General features: G+C 40.9%; 1 protein-coding gene across 3 annotated transcripts in view; it reads right to left on the bottom strand.

Moving 5' to 3' along the window:
• The window catches only part of CFAP47 (cilia and flagella associated protein 47), a 761,390-nt gene that overhangs the window by 51,659 nt on the left and 683,508 nt on the right, over nucleotides 1-26,223 (bottom strand). For all 3 annotated transcript variants that reach the window (XM_032799255.2, XM_075059737.1, XM_075059740.1), the window contains one exon: nucleotides 23,043-23,201. In XM_032799255.2, coding sequence (XP_032655146.1) covers nucleotides 23,043-23,201 — 159 coding nt within the window. The remainder of the gene's footprint in view (nucleotides 1-23,042; nucleotides 23,202-26,223) is intronic.

The raw sequence follows: 26,223 nt of genomic DNA, 5'->3' as shown, positions 1-26,223 counted from the left end.
GATAAATTAATTAGAGGTATGCAACTTCATTTTATCTAACTGCAAAACTAGCTGAACAATGCAGGTTCAAAAGTTTAACATGGCTGTTACTGGGAGCATATTTTGCTAGCAAGAAATGGAGGGGGGGAAGGGCACAGAATTAAAATTGTAAATGAAAGAAGGGAGTATAGATTCAATGAGTCTGTCTTCAAGCACAGCTGCAGAAAAGATGACAGGGTGCACTGACCTGAAGATATGGCAGATATTAGGAAAATGTATTTAACTTCAAGAGCAATTGGAGTGTGTAATAAACTGTCAGGGGAGGTGGTTTAGGCACTATCAGTGGATATTCAAGAACCAGATATGATAAAATAAAGGATGATGGGAATAGTTCTGCAAAATAAAATGCAAAGGGATTTTGGCCTTGCTGGTTCTAGGTATATATATATGTGTTTATTAACAATATCAGTGTGAGGTGGCTCTTCCAAAATCTAAGCAGATCTCTGAAGAAATATGGATTATTATTATTATTTTTGGCAGGGTAGGAGGAGAGGTTGAACCTCTTATTACTTCCATGGGGATGAAAAACAGCATTCTCCTGAGCAAAAGAAATTGGAGGAAACTCTACCACTGAGGACTTGGGAGTTTCCCAAACCGTATTTGGCAATGGTATTAAGCTGTGGAGAATAACTCCGCCCCACAAGTAAATTATATCTACTAGTTCTTCTTTATCCATTAGTTTTATTTTCAGAGTTAACAGTTTAGAGTGACATTAGCATATTTTATAGATGCCATGAATATTTGCTGTATATTTTTCTAGCTAGTTTATTACTTGGGTCCTTTTTTTATATTCTTGACTACTTTCCCTGCCTGATGCTCATTAGTTTATCATTTCTATCACTAGCTGTATCCTTTTTAAAAAAAAGATTTGAATCACATTGGAAGATTACTCAGAAAGAGTTCCTGGCTACAGAGGTAAATGATATGTTTGTATTAGTTACTCAGCTACTTTATATTTTAGTTTCTAAAAAGTAATTGCAGGAAGGATTGATATAATTTCTGATTGTGTACCTGAGTTGGCTTCTTATACTTATGTGAAGTTGAATCAATCACTTCAGATGAGTAATTGGTTTCCTGAATGTTTAAAATATATTATCTGAGTATGAAGTCACTCGGGTGCTAGAAAGTAGTTCTAATTTGCGTAACTGTGACTGATTTTTAAGAATTACAAAAGTCTGATTCTTCTAGGGTGACCAGACGTCCTGATTTTATATATAGGAAGAGTCTCGATTGTTGGGTCTTTTTCTTAGATAGGCTCCTATTACCCCTCACCCCCACCCCTTGTCTCGATTTTTCACATTTGCTGTCTGGTACCCTAGATTCTTCATAAGAATAAGGAAACAGCAAAAACACAGAGTGATGTGTAAAATCAGATGGAAGCATGCTTGTTATTTACAATCCCCATCTCCCCAAAATTCATCAGTTCCCTCCTGGGACTTGCCATTGTTTTGAAAAAGAAAAGTAGTAGTTTCTTTTTCAAGTAGTACCCATGGTTTTGCTTTAGGTATCCAAGATACAGCATGTGCTATCCAGGTACACACTACCAATATTGATTATCTTGGTCACGTCTGAAGCTTTTTTTCACAGTTCAACCACATATTCCAGTTCAAAAAAATTTATGTTATCCTAGTCTTCTGTAAACTGTGTTGCTAACAGAAAACAATATTTGCCCTTCAAAAACGAAACATTTTTGTAAAGAACAAATTAAAGTTCTCAAATTTAAACTGTCAGTTTAACATGCTGAAATTCAATTAACCATTAAGGTTAATTAAAGGTACAGTTTGGTCAGCATGAAATTATCAAACCCCATTAGGATTCTGATGCAATTATCTACTGTTGGTTGCTTATTGTAAAAATTATTTCAGTTTTGTTCACGAAATTCTTAAAGCATAATTTTTAGCACTGAAAATTGGCAGTAACATGTAGAATTCTGAACTGGATGCTGCTTCCCACAGCTCCCATTGGTCGGGAATGGCGAACTACAGACAGTGGGAGGTGTGGGCGGCCGTGCAAATGTAAACAAATTGTCTAGCGGCCTGCCAGCGGATTACCCCTGATGGACCACAGGTTGCCCTCCACTAATATAGGTACTCTGGAATCATCCCACTAGGATATCAAATAATATATGATTCTCCACAATTTAAAAGGGCATTAATGCTGGGATTTGATCCAACAATTAGAATGGCAATGGTTCTGATGTTCCTGCTCAGCCTCCTTTACATCATACAGAAGAAAAGGCAAAAAGATTGTATGAAATACAAAGGGAAACAGTGCCACCCCCAAAAGCAATGTCTAAAAAGGTGTCAGTAATAACTTTTTTCACATAATGGTCCAATGGGACAGGGAAACCAACAAAATAGACAGAAAAATGGAGAATTAAATAGCGGAGAAAATAAAAATAGGAGAATGGTTCTGTAGGAACAAAGGACAGGTGATCCAGAAAGGAATTGGCTATGGAAAAAAATATTACAGTATTAACCTAGGCGACGTCTACACTACGGGATAATATCGAATTAGCAAAAATCGGTTTTATAAAACTGATATTATAAATTTGATTTCATGCGGCCACACTAGGCACAGTAATTCGGCATTGTGCGTCCATGGTCCGAGGCTAACGTCGATTTCTGAAGCGTTGCATTGTGGGTAGCTCTTCCGTAGCTATCCCATAGTTCCCGCAGTCTCCCCCGCCCCTTGGAATTCTGGGTTGAATCATTATTGTCGCGGGTGGTTCTGGGTAAATGTCGTAGTCATTCCTTCCTCTGGGTAAAAACATCACGCTGACTTTTCGTAGCGTTTTTCCCTGGTTGCCTGGCAGACGCTCATAGCATTGGCAACCTTGAATGGAGGCCCTATTCAGCGTTTTATTTTTTCGGCACCGTATGTGTATCTGGATGCGCGGACCGCAAGGCTACTCCAGCGCTACACGCAGCATTCACTTGTTTTGCAATGATGCAGAGTTGGTTCAAAACGGTGTTCTGTACGTCTATTTGCCGAGTAGAAAACTTGGCAATGAGGATGACGGTATCCTCTACCTCTTACTGTCCGCTGCTATCATGCGGTGCCCTGGCTGAATCGCTGGGGGCGCAATGCAAAGCAAAATTGGGATGACTTCACTTGGAACTGAGTCAATTTCCTTATGTTTCTAAAATAGAGTCGTCTCGTGCTGAAAGGCAAGTGTATTAGCGGACCAGTTTGTATCAGAGACAGTGCTCCGTGTCAGTATTCCAGCGTGGTGCCCCTGCAACAACCCATCGTTGCTCGCCTCCTCCCCCAACCTTCCTGGGAACCGTGGGCAGTGTCGCTGCCATTTGTGTCATGAAGTAATAAGAATGCAGGAATCAGAACAGTTGATGTTTAGTTGACTATACTATGAGGGGGAAGCAGCTCCGTGCGATGTGCTAGTCCAGGCAGGCATAAACGGGATGTGGGGGGAGAGCGACTGCTGCTGCTTATGACAGTCGGCAGTCAGAATTTTTTTTTACACAGGAAGGGAGGGGCTGAAGCCCCACGTTGCTATGATGAAGCTGGTTTTAGCCGTTTGTCCTATCTACTGGAGTACCAGCATGTGGCCTCGAATGTCACGATGTTAGTATTCGATGAGGATGGTTACTATCCTATCTGCACCATCTCCCGGGGAGGGACAGGAGAGGAGCGGATATGCTCTCTGCTGCAGATCGTCGTCACAGCATTCAGTACACATAGGGTGACATTTGAAGTAGTTCGAGAATGATTTCTTTCCCTTTTCTTCACGTGGTGGTGCGGGGGACGGAAGAAATGAGGAGCTGTTCCCTGACCGCCAGACACTGTGTTTGAAACCTACAGACATTTGGGAGCTTCAGCCAAGAAATGCAATTTTTCAGAGACTGCTGATGGCTGTGGGATAGCGGGTCCTCAGTACCCCTCCATCCCGATGAGCATCCATTTGAGTTCTGGCTTTCCGTCGATTGTCATGCAGCGCTGTGTATCTGGATTTGTTTTTCAAACGCTTTATGGCATTTCGTGGTTTCTTCTGTACGACGCTTGATACAAAGATTTCCCGTACGGTCCATGCTGGAGCTCTTTTTTTGGATGGGACTGCATCGCCACCGTGCTGATCAAGTCACGGCTGGACAAACAGGAAATGTAAATTCAAGTTCGCGTGGGCTTTTCTGTTTTACTGCCGCTTGCATCCGATGTTAGATGCTGTTCCGCGCGGTCAGTGGTGCACTGTGGGCATACCGCCCAGAGGACAATAACGCGATTTCCGTCCACACTAACCGATAATTCTGATATGTTATACGCATTTAGCGCTACTCCCTTTCGTCGGGTGGAGTTACAGAATCGATTTAAAGAGCCCTTTATATTGATATAAAGGGCGTTGTAGTGTGGACGGGTACAGCGTTAAATCGATTTAACGCTCTTTAAATCGATTTAAACGCGTAGTGTAGACCAGGCCCTAGAGACAGAATTGATGGTTTGACTACTGAGATTAGCTAATCATGAGAAGAATATGCCTACAGTTCCATCTAGTTCCACAATTCAGGTCTAGGGAGGCCATGCGCCCCCTACCTCCCTGATATCAGTAGAAGAGCATGCTGATTTAGTGGCACATTTACCAACAGATGATTGAGGAAGACCCATTGTATATGTGGAATTTAACAAAGGAGCATTCAGAGAAAATATGTTGGTAGATACAGGTGCCACATTTTCTTTAATAAGGACAAAAACTAAGAATTTATTTGGACCCCCCTGTAACTAGAAGAAAATTGTAAGGATTTAATGAAACACAGTAGAGTGCCATTTATTTCTCCATTTAACTTTAAATTAGGTATAAAGCAGGGAAAAGATCAGTTTGGTTTAATGGATCTTCATTGTGAAGGAATAACAGGAATTGATATATTGAAAAATCTTAGGTTAATAATCGGTCTAGTAAATAAAGTATTGTGGGAAATGCCTTCTAATAAAGTAAAGGATTAATTGCAGCCAATTGATATTGAAACAGGGTAAAGGCTAGCTACTATTAAGGCCGTTGAGGAAATAAAATGGCCTGACTGGCCAGCAGTACTGGAGATTGCACAAAAGTATAAAGAGGTCTGGACTACTAATAATGTAGTGTGGAATAATAATGCAGAATGTGGAAAAACTGAAGCAGAAGTATTAATTATTGGACTGGATCCCCCACCTCAAAAACAATATAAATATCCTAAGGAGGCAGAACTTAGGTTAATGAAAACTATCCAAGGTCTTTTAGAGCAAGGAGTTATAGTCAAACAACAGAGTGCAAATAATGCAGCCATATGGCTAGTTTTAAAGGCAGATGGTAAAACTTGGAGATTAACCATCGATCTTAGGCCACTGAATAAAGTAAGTCCAAGGACTGCTCCAGTGGTAGCAAAATATCCAGAGATGATTGCTGCCATTATAGAAGGAGCATGAGGGTTCAAAGTCCTAGATTTAGCAAATGCATTCTCTGTTACACTTTTACATCCAGATTCTTGGTATAAATTTGCCTTTACATTCCAAGGATGACAGTTCTGTTTCACTCAAACCCCCCACGGATTTCATAATAGCCCTCCCATATGCATGTAAATAAGATGTGGAATAAAATGCCTAATAAAGAGAGTTCAAATATGCCAACAGCAAGTGAACAACCCAGGAGTAACGTTGGGACAGGAAGGATGATCACCAGATAAAGGGTAGAATTATTGCAAAAATTGCCAGCCCCTACAGATATATCTGCTTTAAGGTTATTTTTAGGAATGACAAATTTCTCAAGAGATTTTATAGAAAATTATGCAGAAAAAGGCTAGCTCACTGTATAAGTTATTAAATAAGGGAATAACTGGGAATGGGGATTAGAGCAACAGGAAGCTTTTACACAACTGAAAAAAGCATTAGCACAAGCTCCAGCTTTAGCATACCCAAAGGTAGGACAACCTTTTGTGCTCCAGTTGGCTACTACCAGCACTGGAATGAGTACTGTATTGAGCCAAGTCTATGGTACAAGTCTTCGACCAGTGCCATATGCTTCTAAGATTCAGAATGGAGTAGAACAGGGATTCACCCCTTCTGAGAAAGGTATTAGCCTTAGTTTGGGCTTTGCAACATTGAGAATATTTAGTAGGATTATCTCCTGTGCTTCTGAAAACATCCCACTCACCCTTGAAATATGTATTAACAAGGAAAATTAATGATGGACATGTTTCTAGTCCTAGATTAGCAAAATGGATGTTAGCCTTGCTGAATAAAAATGTAACAATGAACAAGGTCCCAAGTTTATCACCAGTTTCTTATGGTCTTGTAAGTGAAGGGGAACAACATGAATGTCCCCTACCAGAAACTCCTCCTGAAGGACCTATATTATTCCAAGGTGGAGCAATCTTAAGCAAGATTATAGACACAATAGACATAATTTGGTTTGTGGATGATTCTAGCTTTTATGAGCCTTAGCTATGGCACAAACAGGGTATGCAGCAGTAAGAATATCCAATGAAAATGTTTTTAAGGGACAGTGCATACCTCATTAGGCACAAGCTGCTGAAATTGTAGATGTAGCAGCAGAATTGGAAAATATGTGAATGGACAAAACTGTGGCTACTTTCACAGATTCTGAGTGGGTGCTGAGAGCTACAGTGGATTGGATGCCTCTGTGGCAAAAGAGGGTCATGAAATCAGCAGATGGTAAATACATTGCTCATGCTGAAAAGTTAATGTATTTGTGGGAGTTAGCACAACACAGAACACAATCAGTATTAATGGGAAAAGTAAAAGCCCATAAGAAAAATGTTGAAGGAGCTCAGTGGAATAAGGCAGATGAACAAGCTAAAGTAGAAGCCAAGGTGGTGACAGTATGGCAGCCACAATTCCAATTGATCCCAATAGCTACACAAGAAAAAGAAAGAATAGAACAGATTGATTTAGTAGCTTTTCAAAAAAAATCCTGAAATAAAGCAATTGATATCGAAAGAAAAAGGGATGGAAAATTTGGCAGCATGAAAAAAAATTGGTATTAACTACTAAAACAGTGGATAATATCTGTGTGTGTGGTTCCAATGGAAATTAGATCTGAAATGATCTCTCTTGTTCATGATAATGAGCATTTAAGAGCAATTCAAGAGATAAGACTCTCAGTAGATTACAAATCGTAGGATGGTAGCCAAACATGAGGGCAGATATAGAGCAATATGTGAACAATCGTTTATCCTGTGCAGCAAATAATGCAGATACTAAAATAATAAAAGGACCATTAGGACACCAGAGAATAGACAGTCCATGGGCTGGGTTGCAAATCAGTTTTATTGGCCCATTGGCAAAAACTGCAAAAGGAAATCAATATTTTTTGGTGATAGTGGATCCTTTAACTAAATGGCATGGTAGAGCTCCAGCCTTGTCCCTGGGGGTCCCGTGCTTCCAGGCAGTTTATGCTAGTCTCAGAGGCTCCATGTAGCCCTTCTCTCCCTAGGGCCAGGGTTACAGTCTACAGAGCCCTTTTCATCATAAGCCAGCAAAGAGGTTGGTGAGAGAACTCTCACAGTCTCTATTGTGTCTATGGGCTTATTTCAGAACAGTTTAGCCTCCTGTCCTGACAGGGGCCTGACTTCCCTCCCAGGAGGTGCTTCTGTAGTGGCAGGTTGGGGGAAACCTAGGCCTGCCCTCTGTTCTGGGTTCTGGCCCAGGGACCCTAATGGCAGCAGCTGTTGGCAGCTGACCTTTCACTGCCAGAGTTGCTACATTTCCCTGGGCCACTTCCCCTCAGCTCTCCCACTTCTCTCTCTTAACACCTTCTTTACCCTTACCTTAGGCCTCCCTTCCAGTGGCTTAAGGGCATCTTCATTACCCAGCCCTTCAGCCACACTGCCTCTCCCCTGGCTCCCTCTGGCATGACCAGAGTGATCCCTTTTATAGTATCAGAGGGGCCTTAATTAGAGTCAGGTGTTCTCATTAGCTTAACGGCCTCGCCTGACTTTTCGTAGGTTAACTGGAGTCAGGTGTACACCCTAGCCTGGAGCAGCCCCTGCTCTGGTCAGTCAAGGAACAGAAAACTGCTTATCCAGTGGCCAGTATATCTGCCTTCTACTACTCTGCTTTACCTAACTGGCCTGGGTCTATCACAGTGGGTAGAGGCAATTCCTACAAGAAATAATACTGCATTAACCACAGCTAAGATTTTGGTGGATCAAGTTATTACAGGTGGGGTATCCCCAAAGAAATAGATTCAGATCAGAGACTTCACTTTATAGGAGAAATTACAAAGGGATTGTGTCAAGCTTTTGGCATTAAGCAAAGACTGCAAGTAGCTGGACATCCTCAAAGTTCAGGGCAAGTGCGAAGAACTAATAGAACAATAAAAACAGCCCTGAGGGATGTAGTAAATCAAAAGGGTTAAGATTGGGATCAGAAACTATCTCTAATATTAATGGCTGTCAGGGGAATGGCAGTGTCCTGTGGCTCAATTCTGTTTAAAGCCATAATAGGGAGAGATATGAGGTTGCCTGAACAATGGTGTAACAGGTGCACCCCCAGATGGATTACAGCCTAGACTGCTAACAGACCAATGGATGCAACATTTGCTAAAATCCATTAGCAAAATGCATTACAAGTGGTAATAGCTCTTAAAGTGAATGTTCAGCAAATGGATAAGAAGATGGGACCAATATTGCACCCTCAGGAATGGCAGACAGGTGATATGGCCATGTGCAGACAAATAAGAGAAAAAGACCATATCTTAAACCCTACATGGGAAGGAGCAGTTAGAATAGTTAATAAAGCAAGTCTCATGGTGTATCAATTGGATAGCTGACAAGGAAAAAGAAAAGTGTCAAAATGGTTTAATTCATCATGGTTGAAAAGGGGGAAGGAAGAATAAAAAGTTATAATAATTTCTCTCTCATTATAGGGACAGGAAAAAGATAAGATAGGAGAAATGCAGAGAGGAGCGTTGAATGAGATATGGGATGAGAAAGATTGGTATCCACCTTCCGTTCCCTCTACCTGGACAGAGCAAGATTTAGAGGAGTTCCTGTAAAGTTTACCTGTTCTGGAACCGACTAGACAGAGTTCAAGAGTGGATCAGTCTTCCCAGATGGAAGCTGTAGTTTACCAAATGGAAGAACAACGCCTTCAAGTCATAACTCCCTTATGAGGAGATCAATGTGGAAGACCAGTAGTTACGATTAACTTAAATGAGGGGGAGAAATATGTCAGTGAGGTTATCTAGACATGGGATCTCCATGTTCTGTGTTAAATAACATATATAAACCCTCAGAATTTTTTACCCTACTTTCCTCAGATATAGCTGAAGTACAAGGAGTATTAGGGATAAAAATTGAGATTCCTATAACAATCCCATGGACAGTTAGTATAGGGAATAAGGAACTACATAATTTACATTTCAGAGTCATGATTTTGGGGCACAATGGACTCGGAATAATAGGGATGGATATCCTTACTGCACTAAGATATTCAATAGATTTAGGCAGAAGTATCTTATGGGCAAAATAAAGGAAAAATTATCTATAAAATATATGTACATACGAGTAAAGTAGTGACTTGTCTTTATTTTTTTATTTTGATAGAGAAAGAAAAGGGAAGAGTAGAATAGATAGATAAAATGGCAGCTCGGTTTGAGGAAATTCCAAATATGGAGGAAGAGGAAATGGGAGATTTAAAGGATGATGAAGAAATTTATTAAATATAGATATGCCAATAGATGAATTTATAAGACTAAATGCGGCAGAGGATGAAAGATATGTCTGAAGAAAGTGGAATTAAGGAAGAAGAGAAGGGAACTATCCCCTAATTGTGTCCCAAATATATTTAGCTCAGTATATGAGACGGATGTTTCCAATCCAAATTATTGAAGCAGAAATTGAAACACTACTATATGGATACTGGATCACTGATTTCAATGATGAATACTGCAGTAGATGGGGCTATTATACGATATACGTCATGAGACATGTATATGTTTATGGGACTATTGGAAGACAGATACCTGTTCCCTTAAGTGTTCCTCTATCCATCAACATAGGTATTAGATTAATAGATAATGTGTAATTTGGTTTAGCAAATATGGGAGTCGGTAGTAGAGGACTTATTGTTATAGATATTATAAAAAGATTGAATTGTATGATGTCTATAAAAGCAAAGATACTGTGGAATGCTGAATAAAACAATAAGAAGCAAGAGAAATTAAATATACAATACAGAAGGTATAATTAGGTAGTCCCTAAAGAAAGTAATAGTAGATTTAGATCTTATGGATGTTTTGAGGTCTAATATATGTTTTACATTGTGGAAGGATGGAAGAAATTGATGGAAAAATTTTTAATAAAAGTTCCTACTGATGGAAAGAAAAGAAAAGTTTGATGGATACAATATTAGGAGGAACAGGTACTGGGCCTGTAATACTGAACAGTGTAGATGAAGAGGCATTGGCTAATAAGTTAAATTTAGTAGGACAACATTTGGAAGCTGTGTCTAAACCCTTAATAACCTCTTTAAACAATATAAGTGCTAGCCAATTGTTGTATACATTGGAAGAAAATGTGTATGTATTAGAAGTTGGAGTATACTGCTTAAAGTGAATCACATATACAATGTAACTCATAACCCTTATAAACAACAAATACTTGTATATTATTATCTTGGTGATTTGATTATGATTTTCAGCACACTCTATTCAAAATTGAGAATGAAGAATTTAAAGATCAATACTATATATATATATATATATATATAAAAATATAAAAAATTAACCCAATACCTGTAGGATTAACTAAAAGTTTAGTTAAGCAATGGATGGATCATCCTGAATTACAAAAACAATTACAAAAGGCTCAAAAAAATGCACAAAGGCTTATGATTACTGTGCACCATTCTACTAAGGGCACGTCTCTATTACGTGCTGGATCAACAAGCAGCGATCGATCCAGTGGGGGTCAATTTTATTGTGTCTAGACGTGATAAATTGACCACCAAGCGCTCTCCCGTTGACTCCGGTACTCCACCAGGGTGAGAGACACCATGGTAAGTAGATCTAAGTACGTTGACTTTAGCTACGTCATTCACGTAGCTGAAGTTGCGTAACTTAGATTGATTTCCCCCCGCCCAGTGTAGACCAGGTCTAAGAAAACTGAACTAGTAATTGAACATATAAAAAGTGATACCAAACACAGATGGTGGGAAGTGTTTTTGGGATGGTCTCCCACAGCAGTGGGATTCTTTAATGTAATTTTGCAACTGAGGGGTAGTCTTGATATTTCAAATTGTAATGGCAATTATGCTTATTATTTTGGTGTACTGGATCAAATGAAAATTCAGACAGCTGAAGTATATACAATTCCTAATCTTTAAATAAAACTACTATGGCACACAGGGAAGTGTGAGTACGGTGAGAATCAAAAGTGGTGAGGAATTGTGCTAGTATGAAGACATGTCTGCTCCATCTCATGACTATGAGAGCCTTGAATCAACAATGGACAAGACCACACACCCACTGAACTCACAAAACAATTAAGTGCATTTATCTGTCATACCAGCAGGGAAGGGAATTGATACAAGAGGGTTTTTTTTGTTTTGTTTTTTTAAACTGTTCTAATCCTTTGTCACAACTGGCAACACCCAGGACTGAGGTTTATGATTGCAGCTCCCTGCAAAGAAAAGCCTTGGGATGGGGTTCAAATGGCCATAAAATTCACTTCCCTTGATCAAAAATGGTGACAGTGTCATGATACTTTGGCTTGCATAATTTAGTAGTTAGTTTTAGGCTAGATGCTTTAAATAAACTATAAATAAAGGTAGTTTGGGGCTATAAATACAAAATGGTGGAGAGAGGAGAAGAACAATAAGAGAAGATCGAGAACAGCAGAGAAGGCAACCAGGCAGCAGTTAGAGAAGGGAAAGATCAGAGCAGAGAAAGAGCGGAAGGACCTGAGATGAAACAGAGGAACTGATGAAGAAGTGTAAGTCTGATTTCTTGTGTGTTTTAAAAGATCATTTGTGTGTGTCTGTCCATAAAGCTGGATGCCTGCTTCTGAGTGTGATCTAACCCACCCCATCCTGTGAGTGCCCAGCCACCTCTCACAGAATGGTAATTTTTAATTGTTCAATGTTTCTTTAATGCTGTATTGTAGTGCTGTTTTATATATACACATTGGGTATTTGTATGTTACATTGTAATAAGTCTAATGTTATATTGGAGGCCTTATGCATAAGTATGAAAAGGTCAGTGTGTACTAATACTGCAACATTGTTTTGTCTTATAGTTTTTGTAGTCTTCCGTGTCAACTGAATGTATAATCTCCAAGTATAATGTAATTGTGCCTTACTGCCGTTATATTCTGTACTGCTTTCTTTCTTGCTTTACTGAATATACGGCAATCACCGAATTTTCGCTCAATAAATAAGACTTTGTTTTTGAAGAACTACTACTTGTATGACAATCCTTTAAGAGAGGGCTGTATCCGTGTCCTTTTCAAGGGTTAGTAAGATTAGCCTGCTCTGGAGACTCCTTTGTGGATCGGAGTCAAATCTCCTGGTAATACCCTGGCAATTCCTTTAGGGCAGGTCACCACCTTTCTGCCTATTTGGGCAGAATAAATTAACAATCAATTTATAATTATAGATAGGCCAGTATTTGAGTGCCTTGGGTCCACATTTTGGGGTAACACTTAGGGTACGTCTACACTACAGGATTATTCCGATTTTACATAAACCGGTTTTATAAAACAGATTGTATAAAGTCGAGTGCACGTGGCCACACTAAGCACATTAATTTGGCAGTGTGCGTCCATGGTTCGAGACTAGCGTTGATTTCCGGAGCGTTGCACTGTGGGTAGCTATTCGAGCTATCCCATAGTTCCCGCAGTCTCCCCCGCCCTTTAGAATTCTGGGTTGAGAGCCCAGTGGCTGATGGGGCAAAAATCATTGTCACAGTGGTTCTGGGTAAATGTCGTCAGTCATTCCTTCCTCCGGGAAAGCAACGGCAGACAATCATTTCGCGCCCTTTTTCCCTGGATTGCCCTGGCAGACGCCATAGCATGGCAACCATGGAGCCCGTTCAGCTTTTTTTTTTTATAGTCACCAAATGTGTACTGGATGCCGCGGACAGAGGTGATACTCCAGCGCTACACAGCAGCATTCATTTGCTTTTGCATGATAGCAGAGACGGTTATCAGTCGTTCTGTACCATCTGCTGCCGGTGTAAATTGGCAATGAGATGACGGTTATCTGTGCTTCTGTACTGTCTGCTGCTATCCATGGTGCCCTGCGCTGAAGATATGGCCGGGGGCGAAAAGCAAACCGGGAATCGACTCCCCGAGTCAACATCCCTCTTTATGGTTTCTAAAAATAGAGTCGTTCCTGCCCAGGAATATGGGGCAAGTTGTCACTAGAGAACCAGTGTATCAGAGAGCACAGCTGTTCGTGTCAGATCCCGCAGAAATGATGGCTACATGCATCACGGGGGTGCCCTGCACACCCCACCGTTGCTTACCTCCTCCCCACCTTTCATGGGCTACCGTGGCCGTGTTTCCCCCCATTTGTCGTCATGAAGTTATAAGAATGCAGGATTAAGACAGCACAGTGACTTGTTAGTGGTTAAATTGAGGGGGGGCGCCTCTCGGTGCGTTGACAGTCACGGAGGACATTAACGGTGGTGCAGGGAGAGGAAGCCTCGCGCCATCGTATAAACGTCAGGCAGGCAGATCTTTTCTTTACACAGAGAAGGAGGGGCTGATGGAGCTGCAGCCCCCAGCCATGATGAGGACGCGTCAAGCGTTCTGTACCAATCTATGACGACCAGATCATTCCGATTTCACCCAGTTGCCCCAGCCAGCCCTCACCTGAAAACAGCAGGAGCACTTCAACGGATTGACTAACAAGGACGGCTACGTCCTACTACACGTCTGCCACCAGGCACGGGAGAGACGTGGATCATGTTCCTCACTTGCTGCAGCATCGCGTCTCCAGCAGCACTTCAGTCGACATGGTGGACATTGAAAGAGTCAAGAAACATTCTTCCCTTTTCTGTTACCGTGTGGAGAGGGGTAACTGGACAAGAGCTTCCCTGTAACCACGCCAGCAATGTGTATTGACCCTACCGGCATTGGGAGTACCAAGAATTGCAAATACTTTTTGGGAAGATTGCTGCTGACTGTTGGATAGTTGAGTCCTCAGTACCCCTTCCCTCTCTCATGGGCGTCAGTGAGTCTCTGGTTCCCGTACGCTTGTCTGCGTACTGTGTAGCGTGTGCTAGATTTTTAGTTTTCAAACGTTGGCTTTTGTTTCTGTCCACGGAGCTTTGCATCAGAACAGAGTTGTTTCCCATTACAGCGATCAGATCCAGGTATCTCCACACGTCCATTGGCTAGCGAGCTCTATTTTGGATTATGGGACTGCTTGCACCCGTGGCTGATCAGAGCTCCACGCGGGCAAACAGGATATAGAAATCAAATTTCCGGGGCTTTTCCTGTTTACCTGGCCAGTGCATCTGAGTTCAGTTGCTGTCCAGAGCGGTCACAGTGGTGCACTGTGGGATACCGCCCAGAGGTCAATACCGTCGATTTGCAGCCACACTAACCCTAATCCGATATGGTAATACCGATTTTAGCGCTACTCCTCTCATCGGGGAGGAGTACAGAAACTGATTTAAAGAGCCCTTTATATCGATATAAAGGGCCTCATAGTGTGGAAGGGTACAGCATTAAATTGGTTTAACGCTGCTAAAGTCGGTTTAAATGCGTAGTGTAGACCAGGCCATAGACATATTTTTTACTCCCCAATGTCACTGTCTCTTCTATACCATGATAAGACCAACAAGGTGATTTGTTAGGATACACACAGTCTTAGTGAACTAATTTTATTTTTTAATGGCGTGTGTGTGTGTGTGTGGGTGAGGAAGGAGGGGATCTTCATGATCCCACCAGTCTCCTGTGTGAGAAGCAAAGCACCCAGTTGCTTTTGGTAGAGTCAGTGCATAGTTGCCAACATGTAAGTTCCTTGGGGCAAGGACTGTCCTTTATTGTATGTTTCAGAGTGCCCAGCACATGTGAGTCCTTGATGGTCATTTGTACATATACTTTATTACTATTATTTTTATTAACGGCATTAGCAATTGTCTAAAATGGTGGACTGATGACTATCATGCTCCCCCAGTCACTGGAGCATCCTGGTGAATTTTAGTACTTAGTTCTTTTCAAACATTAACTAATTGCCATAGTACCTCTGTACAAAATGTAAGTACCTTTATGCCTGTTTCATAAATAGAGAAACACAAATTAGGTGCCTTGATGAAGGCCACAGAGTGAGTCAGCATTATAACCTGGATTAAGATGACTGGAAAATCATACTTAATTAACTAGATGCTATTAGTGTCTCTCCATTTACCCAGAGGTCATCAGGTTGCTCCGCAAAGTAGACAGCTCTGATGGAGTGAACAGGGGAGCTTGTTGATATCTGTGCCATCAGCAGCAATCTGAACAGCACTGCTCCCCATGGCTATGGAAGTCACCCGAGGGCCTTCTCAAAATTGAGGGGCTCATGGCCCTGGTTTGCAAGGGACACAAATGCCAGTTCTTGGCTGTTATAGGGGGAGTTACGAATAACCCATGATGTTTAGGAAAGTCCATTACAAACTTTCAATCCCTGTGACAAATTATCCTATAATTCCAAGGCTGTGTTTGCAAGCAGATGGAGGCACAAGAAGTTTTCCAGGCAACTAATTGAGTCCCAGTTGCTGCTATATTGGATTCTGCTTTTGCCTGCATTCTGTACCCTGCACCCAACTCTGCTCCTTTTTTCTGCTCCATTCCTGGCTCCTTCCTCAATCTTGTCTATGTTCCTGATCCCCACTGTGCTCCTACTCTGTGCCTCACCTCCAACCATCAGTTACCAGCGCTGGCTCTGAACCCTGGCTCCAACTTCTGACTGATTCTGGCTTGACCCTCGGCTCTGGCATTTGGTATCTGACCTTGGCTCCAACTATGGCTCGACCCCAGACTTATTTCCCCAAGATAGACACCTGCTGTACCCACTAGACCTGACTCCTGCTCTGACCACTAGGCAAGACCACCTATGGCTGGATCCCTAACAATACCTAGTGGAGAAGTGTGTGTTTCACAGAAAATAATACCCATAGTTGACAGACTTAATAGAAAGGTCAAGGACTGATCACTGTAAAACTTGCATTGACATTGTCTGTGCTTTTTTTGCTTTTTTTCCCCTGAGGATTAACAGTAGTCTGCAACTCCTTCCAGTACTATCAGTCTAAGATCTGTGAGAGGCAACAAATTTGTGTTTTGAGGGGGGGGGGAAATGAGGAGCACAAGAACTAAGCAAAGAATAGTGCTGATTTAATTTTATAGTTGTCATGAAGACAATTATGAAGCATACAAGAAAAATGAAAGGGCATGCCAAATTACAACCAATATTTCTGATTTGTTACCAGATCCTGCACCTCAGCACCTCAATAGAAAATACTATGAACTGAAACATCTTTGTGGGTGTTTGAGTGCCAATGACCACACCAAGCACACTGCTTTGCTTCAAGGTTCCTACATCTAATATTCCGCACCCCATGACTTCCTAAACTGGAGCAGGGTTAGCTAAGATGATACTCATAAGGAACTTTAGAAGATCTTACAGGATACTTAGCTTCAGTAGCAGGTTTTTTTTTGTTTGTTTCTTTTTTGGGGTTTTTTTTTTAGTATAACACAATATTATGGGAAGTCTATATACTGTAGGAGTTAGGCTGTTAATATCACATCAGATCACTGATCTGTCATGGGTCTCACATTCATTGCAACAATTACACTATTAACATTCATTTAATAGGCAAAAAACATTGAAGAGAAGTAGCTACTGGGCACATACCACCTCTGCTTTTCAGAATTAAACATTTTGATGGTTACTTCTTAAAATAACAAAGCATATTACATAATCCTCATAAAGGACTAAGAGCCAAACTTTTAAAGGCATCCATATTTCTTTAAAAATCTGGCCCTAAGGGCCTATCTAATAGTGGTTCCTTTAGCTGTATTTTACTTACAGTGGATTTAAAAACATCAGACAACACCAACTATCTTTATTTTAGTTGTCAATATATTAAGCAGGGCTTATCTGACTGAAATCCTATCTTTGGTACTGTACTATAAATAGTAACCTTTTAACTGTAGGATCATTATGGCATTGAATCTGTGGGACTTTTGAATGCCGTGTAATGTCATTACAACTGTACAGTGTTAAGATATCCCCTCTTTTTTAAATGAATTACAATAATTTTCTATTTAAATCAAAATCATGCTGAATGGGCTAGACTTATAATTCTTTGAAGGTCTGCAAGCTGCTTGAAAATTTTCACATCTCAAGGGTTTATTCTTGTCCAAATTATTTAAATACTGAAACACAGTAGTAGCTGTTTAAATCTGCTCTGCCTGTAATTATCATCATCTATCTTTGGATATAAAAATTGCTTACTACACATCCCATACATACTCTGATGGATCACTGTTTCAGAAGGGAAAAAAATGAAAAACAGCTTGGCAAGCTGTTATCTTAGAGCTTCCAGAGGGACCAAGCCCAAGTCCACAGTCTGAGGAAGAACTGGTGTCCCCAGCCTCAAGGGAACAGTTCCAGACTGAGCAGGAAGCTTGGGTGACGGCACGGAGCACCCCACCGCCTCTCAGCTCTTCTACCCGATCCCGGTTTGTTATAGACCAAGGACTTTTATACAAGGAAATTCTTTCTGGTGGACACCAGGAAGAATGGCAGCCGCAAACGTTGGTGGTTCCAACTACAGTACCGGGGAACTCTTAAGCTGTAGCCTATATCAATCCGTGTCCATGGCTGGGACGTGACAGAACCAAAACAGATTGGGGTAAGTCGTCACTGGGAGGGAGGCAAGGACTGCGCAAGATTCCGGTCTTAGTTGTGTGCCAAAGAGTGGAAAGCCCAAGATCTGGTCAGGCCCCTCTCACAGCCACTGCCCCTAATAGTTCCCATTTCAGCGGTAGCTGTGAATAGTTCGGGTCCTTCCAAAAAGACGCCCAGAGGAAAGCAGTACGACTGACTTTCGTGGACTTTGAGCTACCCGAGTGGCCAGGAAGCAGTAGCTCTAGCAACACAGGGCTAAAGCGTGTGCAGGCCCTTAACAGACATTTCTTGCCAGGGTAGGTTGGCCTCCGATATCTTACAGATTCAGGATCTAATTCCTGGCAGAACCATGAAAGAACCTGTGGGAACTCATGGGGTGAATCACTTGGTTGCCACCCCGTACCACCATCAAACCAATGCCTGGTCGAAAGGCTTTAATGGAAATTTGGGGCCGAGTCTGTAAATTCGTAAATGAACACTCCAATGACTGGACCTAGTGTTGCAGCAGTGCTCTTTGCTACGGCTGTACCACATCCCAGTTTAGGATTTTCCCATTTGAACTGTGTTGCCACGAGGTTAAGAGACCATTACAGTTGGTGAAGCAACAGTGGGAGGTTTACACCTCTTCAGGAACTAACATTCTGGACTTTGTAAGCACCTACAAAGCACCCCGACACTCTTAGCCCTTGCTAGAGAAACCTAAAGATACTCAGGAAGAGCAAAAGGCCTGGTATGATAAACATACAGAGACCGTTCCTTCAAGGTAGAGACCAGGATGGTCTTAAAGCCGCAACAGGCCATAAGATGGGAGCATCATGGGGGAAGGGCCATCATAGTCCAAGAGTGCTGGGAGCTTTAACCACCTCATAGCATTTCCACTACCTCACAAAGCCAGAGTGGTACCATGTTAATTCTCTCAAGCCCTTTTATTCCAGGAGTTACAGGTTTGTCAGTTTACAGTCCAGGGAGAGGTGACGCTGAGTGGCCTGACGGGCTACTACGATGGGAAAAAGGAAGGTGCGTGGAAGAAGGTGAACCTCTCAACCCCTAGAACGCCTGCAGTGGCGACAAATCAAGGAGCTGTGTACTAGCTTTGCCTTTTCTCAGCACCCAGGACGGACTGAAGGCATACCACTCATTGACACAAGGTAATGCTCACCCAATTAGAACACCACCCTTACGGGTGTCTCCTCACGCCCAGTGAATAGAACGGGAGTTCAGAACATGCTACAGATGGTATAATACGCTCATCTACCAGTGCAATGGCATCTCCAGTGGTTCTGGACCAAACCAGATGGGAAATACGCTTTTGCGTGGACTACCGTAAGCTAAATGCGGTAACTCGTGCCGAAAAACTATCCAATGCCAGATGCACGAGAGCTATTGGAAAAGTTTGGGACGTGCCCAGTTCATCTCTACAATAGACTTAACCAAGGGGTACTGCAAGTACCGCTAGATGAACCTGCCAAGGAAAGGTCAGCATTCGTCACCCATGAGAGGGGTGTACGAATTTAAGTGACTTCCTCGGGCTGCGGAATGCCCCACCACCTTCCAGAGGCTGGTAGAGTGGTTACTAGCAGGACTGGGAGAATATATAGTTGCCTACCTCAATGATGTGGCCATTTTTTCAGACTCCTGGCCTGAACACCTAGTACCCTTGGAAAGTCTTGAGCATATCAGCAGGCCGGACTAACTGTTAAGCCAAAAAGTGTCAAATCGGCCAAAAACAGGGTGACTTACCTGGGACATCAGGTGGGTCGCGGAACGATAAACCCCCTACAGGCCAAGTGGGATGCTATCCAAGTGGCCTGTCCAAATCAAAGAAACAGGTCCAATCCTTCTGAGCTTGCCGGGTATTACAGGCGATTTGTCCACACTACAGCCAAAATCGCTTGCACCACTGACGACCTGACCCAAAGACCCAGCCAATACAGTCAAGTGACTGAGGAGTGTCAGAAGGCTTTACCCAACATAAGGCACGCTCACGTCTGACCCTGTGCTAAGGGCCCTGGACTTTGACAAAACCTTCCTAGTAACCACCGCGCATCTGGCGTGGTATAGGAGCAGTTCTCATGCAGGAAGGACCGGATCACAACTTCCATCCTGGCGTGTTTTCAGCAAGAAACTATCTGAGAGGGAAAGTCACTGGTCAGTCAGTGAAAAGGAATGCTATGCCATTGTGTCGCCCTGAAAAGTTACGCCATACGTTTGGGACGGCGGTTCCAAGTACAAACTGACCATGCTGCGCTAAAGGCGTCATACTGCCAAGGGGGGACAACAAGAAACTTCTTCTTTGGAGTTTAGCTCTCCAAGATTTGATTTTGAAATCAACATTTCAGGAGCTTCTAACAAAGTAGCTGATGCACTCTCCGTGAGAGTTTCCCAGAAACACTGGTTAAATTTTTTCCTTATATGTAAAAGTCTTGTGTTTACATACTTAGTAGTATATGTAAAGGTGCATGTGTTGTATTAATCTGTTTAGTCTAAAGTTCTAGGAAGAAATCACCGCCAGTGATATTTCACACTGTCTGTAACTTGGGGGGGGTGTCATAAACAGATAGCTAGGGTTAATGTTCTTTTACCTGTAAAGAAGTTAACAAGAGAACCAAACACCTGCAGAGGACTATCAGGAAAGCAGTTTTTCAAAAGCTCAGAGAGGGAATGTTGTGGTCTGTGTCTTTGTCTGGCTCTCAGCTATGAGGGGATCTTTCTATCTTCAAGCTTCTAATCTTCAGTTTCAAAGTTGTAAGTACAAAGGTAGAAACAATAGGCTGTTATTAGGGTTTTTGTATTTACATGGTGTGAGTTGCTGGAATGTTTAAATGTTATCTCTTTTTGAATAAGGCTGTTATTCATTTTTTCTTTAAGAAATTGACCCTGTATTATTGTCTACTTGATACAGGAATATTTTTATGTCTTTTTTCTTCTTTTATATTAGCTTCTTTTTAAAACCGTTTGAGTTTTTCTCTGGTTAAGGCTAAGAATGAAGGGAGGGGGAAATCTCTTTGTGTTAGCTTGACTAGGTTTGAATCTGCATGCCTCTGGGTGAGGGGAGAGACTCTTAATCTCTCTGGTTGTGTTTCAAGGAATTGAGCGGAAAATTCGAGGAGGTAAAGAGGGGGAAGGAAGGGGTTATTTCCTTTTTGTTTACGACTCGGGCATTGAGTCTTGGGGGTTCCCCAGGGAAGGTCTTGGGGAGACCAGAGTGAGCCAAACACTGGAAATTTTGGCTGGTGGCAGCGCTATCAGATCTAAGCTGGTAATTAAGCTTAGAGAAGTTTATGCTAGTACCTCATATTTGAACTCTAAGGTTCAGATTGAGGAATTATACTATGACACCAGGTTTCATAGACATTACACAAAAGACAGACTATTAAAAAGTCTGGAGTCAGTGACCTCAGATATTCAGTTCTGCTCTCCAATATTCGCACAATAAAGCAACCCAGAAGGAAGGAAATTAGACATTTTTAGGGCAAACTCTTGCAGATTTTACAATGAATTGCCATAGTTACCTAGCACAGGTCTTTCTGTAAAACAGTGTTAATGTAAAACAGAAATATTCACATGACAAGGTCTAGGCCCCGCTTCAGTGGTACAAATCAACCAAAAATCCAACTTAATTGGCCCTTGGAGTGGATCCTGGGGTGGATCCATCTTGGCTTCCCCAGTGCAGGTGCTGTGGGTATGGGGTTGTGGGGGAGGGGGAGGCGTGAGGGAGGGATTGTCCTTTCTCTCAGTGTAAAGGTAGGTTAAAGCCACTTTACAACCCCACTCCTCTCCTGAGGAAACCTTGTTTACTTATTCATACAACATTTTTAGGATGAATTTTTCATAAAAGGACTGTATAGTTTTGTATCCACAATCAAGTCTAGGTGGAATTTTCAGGGCACAATCATTTGTGGATTCAAAGATAACACCTCCTGATTTGTGGTCATACATGCCTTTATATCTGTAAAGTTGGGGAGATGTCTAAATTCTAACATTTGCATCTTCAACCAATTGCAAATATAACACTGCTGATGCAAACTGAGAAGTCAGATTGAGGTCCCCTAAGAAAATTCAGCTTCTTAAGATCAAATTGCTCTCCCAAGCTCACATGCTGTAACTTTCATGGGAGTCATGGGAGTTTATCTAAAAGCAGAATTTCTGTCTGATGTGTAAGGAATATAATACTATCATAAAAAGATAAATAATTGGGTAAAAACTTACAATTTCATCCACTGTTACTACCATTTGGGAATTGCTAAAGGTGATATTTGAAGAGTTGAGCATCAACACAGTGAATCAAATTCAGCCCTGGCACAAGCAAGCACAACTCCCTTTGACTTCAGTTGAAGTTGCATCCACTTGCACAGAGGTTGGATTTGGCCCTGTTTGTCAGGCTATTCATGCAGAGCTTAAGGATTTAGTGAATACTGTTAAGTGTAAGGGAAATTTTCTCTGACACAGGTGCCCAATAGGTGCAGAGAACAAGTACTGCAGCCTATGCAGTCTCTCTCTCTCTCTCCAGGTATTTACAACATCCTCCCCCTCCCCTTCTCTCTCTGAAATTGTTACTATGAGAGCAGTATGAAAAGATGGCATGTCCCAGAGGAAATTAACTTGTATCATATCCTAGGCTGATGAAACAAGTGAGCAGCAGTCCTCTTTTGTTAAATCTTATTGCCCCTACTCAGCTCACATTGTTGCAGATAATGGTCCCAGTGGTGGGGAATGTGGCATATAAACAGGACAACCCACACAGAGCTGTCTCCTTCCACATTAAGCATTCACACACTACTCATCTCAGGGTTTATGCAAGCCACGCCTTTTAAATCAGCTAATGCTGCACTGCACATGAATACACAAGTTGCTTAAGTTAGCTAATTATCACTGGATAGTAAATAGGAAGCCAGCCCCAGATCTGAGATTGGTGATTAGTGCAAAAAGAATAAGCATCTCTGCCTGGTTTACAAATCCATCTATACGCACCCCCAGACATATGCTTACTGTTATGACTATTGGATATTTGTTAGGTCCAGTATGTAGTAGGGATTTTCTTGCTTTTGGTGACAAGTCCCCATCTCTTTTCAAAGACAGGACCAGGCTCTAGATAGTGCACTCTGCAAATAATGCACTAGAACTGAAGTAAATGCTGTACTGTTCTTTCTTACCGGCAGTAACTTGAACTTCATCCTGGACACTAGGTGTCTTATTTTTAGTGGTGATCGCATTTTTTGCTGCTGGCATAGCAGTTGTCCCAGGAACCACACCAGTTAACAGAACTTCCACTCGCTCCTCCACTCTGTTTCTGGCTCGACAGCATACAACAGCTACAGGAAAGAAGGGATCAATTTTTGTAAAATGTTGCTTTCCTGAAAAATTAATTTATTGATTTTAACAAAATAACTAAAAATATAAGGGTGAGATATCTTTAGAAAGATGCTAATATCAGATATTCAGTTACCCCAATGGGGACTGAGACAGTGAAGAGGAGCCAGTTTCACTGTTCCCTTCATATTCTGTCTGACAAAAACATATGGTAAGATGTTGCTCAATTTACTGAAAAAACATTCTGGACTAAGCAATTCATTTCCACAGCTGCTTCTCAAATAACACTTGAAAAGAAATCTCTGCAATTTCTTTGCAATAATGAAATTTAACTTAAATTCATTTAAAAATAAAAAGGTATAGTATCATTTAAAATATTTTAATTGGAGATAAAAATAGGAGCTAAAAAGAAATTCAAAAGAAAGTTAATGGTTGTAGAAACTAAAAATGAATTTTTTTTATATATCTTAATTTAAGACCACATGCAGTTGCTCAGAGTTGAAGTTTTACAGAACATTTAACACAATTTTAGAGAACCATACCAAGATTTAAAATTTTGCAACTTGAGTTTCCCTTAAGTATCTCAAGCAAAGGAATTTTAATACAGAATGTGACTTTCATGATTTCTGTGATTTTAATCCTCTCCTTATAAAATATTTCAATTTTCAATATAAGCGTGTTTTATCTGGTGTATTATAGTCTGTAATATCTTTTTGATTACAATTCTTTCAACACCATCAAAGATTAGTAAATTAGATCTAGAAATTGAAGGGCACTATTATGTTCCCAGCTAAAATTATTCAGAAAGATCCAGATGTCTCAAACGCTACATAGACTTGGACAAAGAGCTGGTTATCTGTTCCTCAGTTTTAAAATGTCAATGTTCTTTCCATCAAAACTATGCCCGAGTGAATATGAAAATAATTATTTGTTCTATGATTATGAAAAAGCCAAATATTTTTTTTTAGCCACACAGATGATTAGCAGTGACTTATAGTCACAATTTTTTAGGCTAGAAGGAGCAATAATCTAGTTTAACTTCCAGCATTATACAGTGCATAGAATTTTACCTAGTACTGCCTGCACTAAGCCCATAACTTCTGTTTGGGCTATAGCATGTCTTTTAGAAAGACATCCAAACTGGATTTAAAGTCTTCAAGTGATGGAGAACCCATCACATCCCTTGATAAGTTATTTCAATGGCTAATTATCGTCATTGTTTAAAATGTGGACCTTATTTCTAGCCTGAATTTACCTAGCTTCAGCTTCCAGCCACTGGATCTTGTTATTCCTTTGTTTGATAGATTAAAGAGCCCTCTACTGTATTGTTCCCGGGTAGGTACCTATAGAGCATGATCAAGTCACCTCTTAACCTTCTGTTTGATAAGCTAAATAGATGTAGATTCCCACATTTCTCACTATAAGGCAGGACTTCCAGAACTTGTATCATTCTTGTAGCTCCTTTCTGATCCCTTTCAAATTTTTCAACATACAGTACTTTTTGAAGTCTGGATACCAGAATGGAACAGGGTTCCCATAATGGTCTCACTACTACTGTAGACACGGGTAATATCACTTCCTTATTTCTACTTCGTATTTCCCTGTTTACATATTCAATAATCACACCAGTCCTCTTTGCCACAGCATTGTACTAGAAGCGTCTGATCAGTTGGTTATTTACCAGAACTCTAAATCCTTTTCAGTGTCACTGGTTTCCAGGATACAGTCCCTGTATATGGTTCAATCACTGCTTTAGTGCCTCCTGGTGTCAGGTCAGGCAGTTTTGGGGGATTTTTACTCTAGCACACCCTCTAGTCAGTTGATCTGTTTCTGCAATGATCTTTTCTTGGTGAATTGCCCCTCTGGCCAGGGAACACTTAAATTCAATCTCCTTCCAGGGTTACAAAAGTCCAACTGAAAATTCAAAGATCCCAGTGATAATCCTGCCCCTGTTGAGCTTATCCACAGCCTGTCCCTTAGACTCAGTCTCTGGACACTGCCTTTGGATAATGATTCCCCATTTACAGTTACCATTGGAGATCTAGCCGTTAGCTACTTTTTAATCTAATATGCACTACATTAATTTTATACAATGCTACTTTTTATAATCGTGTAGCATGGTACTAAGTCAAACACTTTACAGAAGTCTATTGTGATGCAAATAAGGATGAGGCACTATATAATCAACTAGAGCAACTGTTTGAAGTTTTGATATTACAGCCTGTAGTCTGTAGGCAATTTTAATTTTACTATTTCCAAAGAAAAACAATATAATCCTTATATTTAGGATAACAATTTAATGAGAAAAACAGATCTCTAGAAGATTACTTGCTATGGGCTCTGATCCTACAGTTGGTCAATGAGATATATATATAATGGGACGTAAGTACATATGTAAAGTGCTTAAGTGCTTTCCTGAGTTGAGGCTTATATTTAGAAGCATAAAGTACAGTCCATTTATAACTCTAGATTGTGCAATGGAAAGAGAACTCACAGTATATATATAATTGTTACAAATTGTCATTAAATTCTATTGATATTCAGAATTAATGCAAAGATGTTGGTGTGAACTACAAATATGTATTGTGCATAATTTACTTGGCAACAGAATCAGTTATAATTCTGAGTTTTCATAACAGCTTTTAGAAAATTAAAATTTAAGATGTGACAGCTTCCGCTTACATAGAGTAGTATGTCACTTACACAATGTATTAATGCTAACATTTTTAATGTATAGTTACCATACTGAGTGAAAACAATGGCCTAAAGAAGAGAGATATTTATCTCAAACTGCTGGTTTCATAGTACACTAAAGATTTAAAATAAGAACACAAGCATTCACCTTTGCACACATAGTTTTAATGCTAATGAGAAAAGTTATAATGGTGTCATACTGGGCACAAGTGGAATATTTGAGAATATTCTGCTTCACTCCTTTAATGAATAAAGAGGAAATTAGTGAGATGAAAGCTCTAATTAATATTACATTGGCATCTGATTGCAAGTTAAAGGTCCTTAAACAAA

This window comes from Chelonoidis abingdonii, chromosome 1 (assembly GCF_003597395.2).
Source record: "Chelonoidis abingdonii isolate Lonesome George chromosome 1, CheloAbing_2.0, whole genome shotgun sequence".
Classification (NCBI taxonomy): domain Eukaryota; kingdom Metazoa; phylum Chordata; order Testudines; family Testudinidae; genus Chelonoidis; species Chelonoidis abingdonii.
Note: the sequence above shows the minus strand (reverse complement) of the source record. Positions and strands in the feature narration are given on the sequence as shown.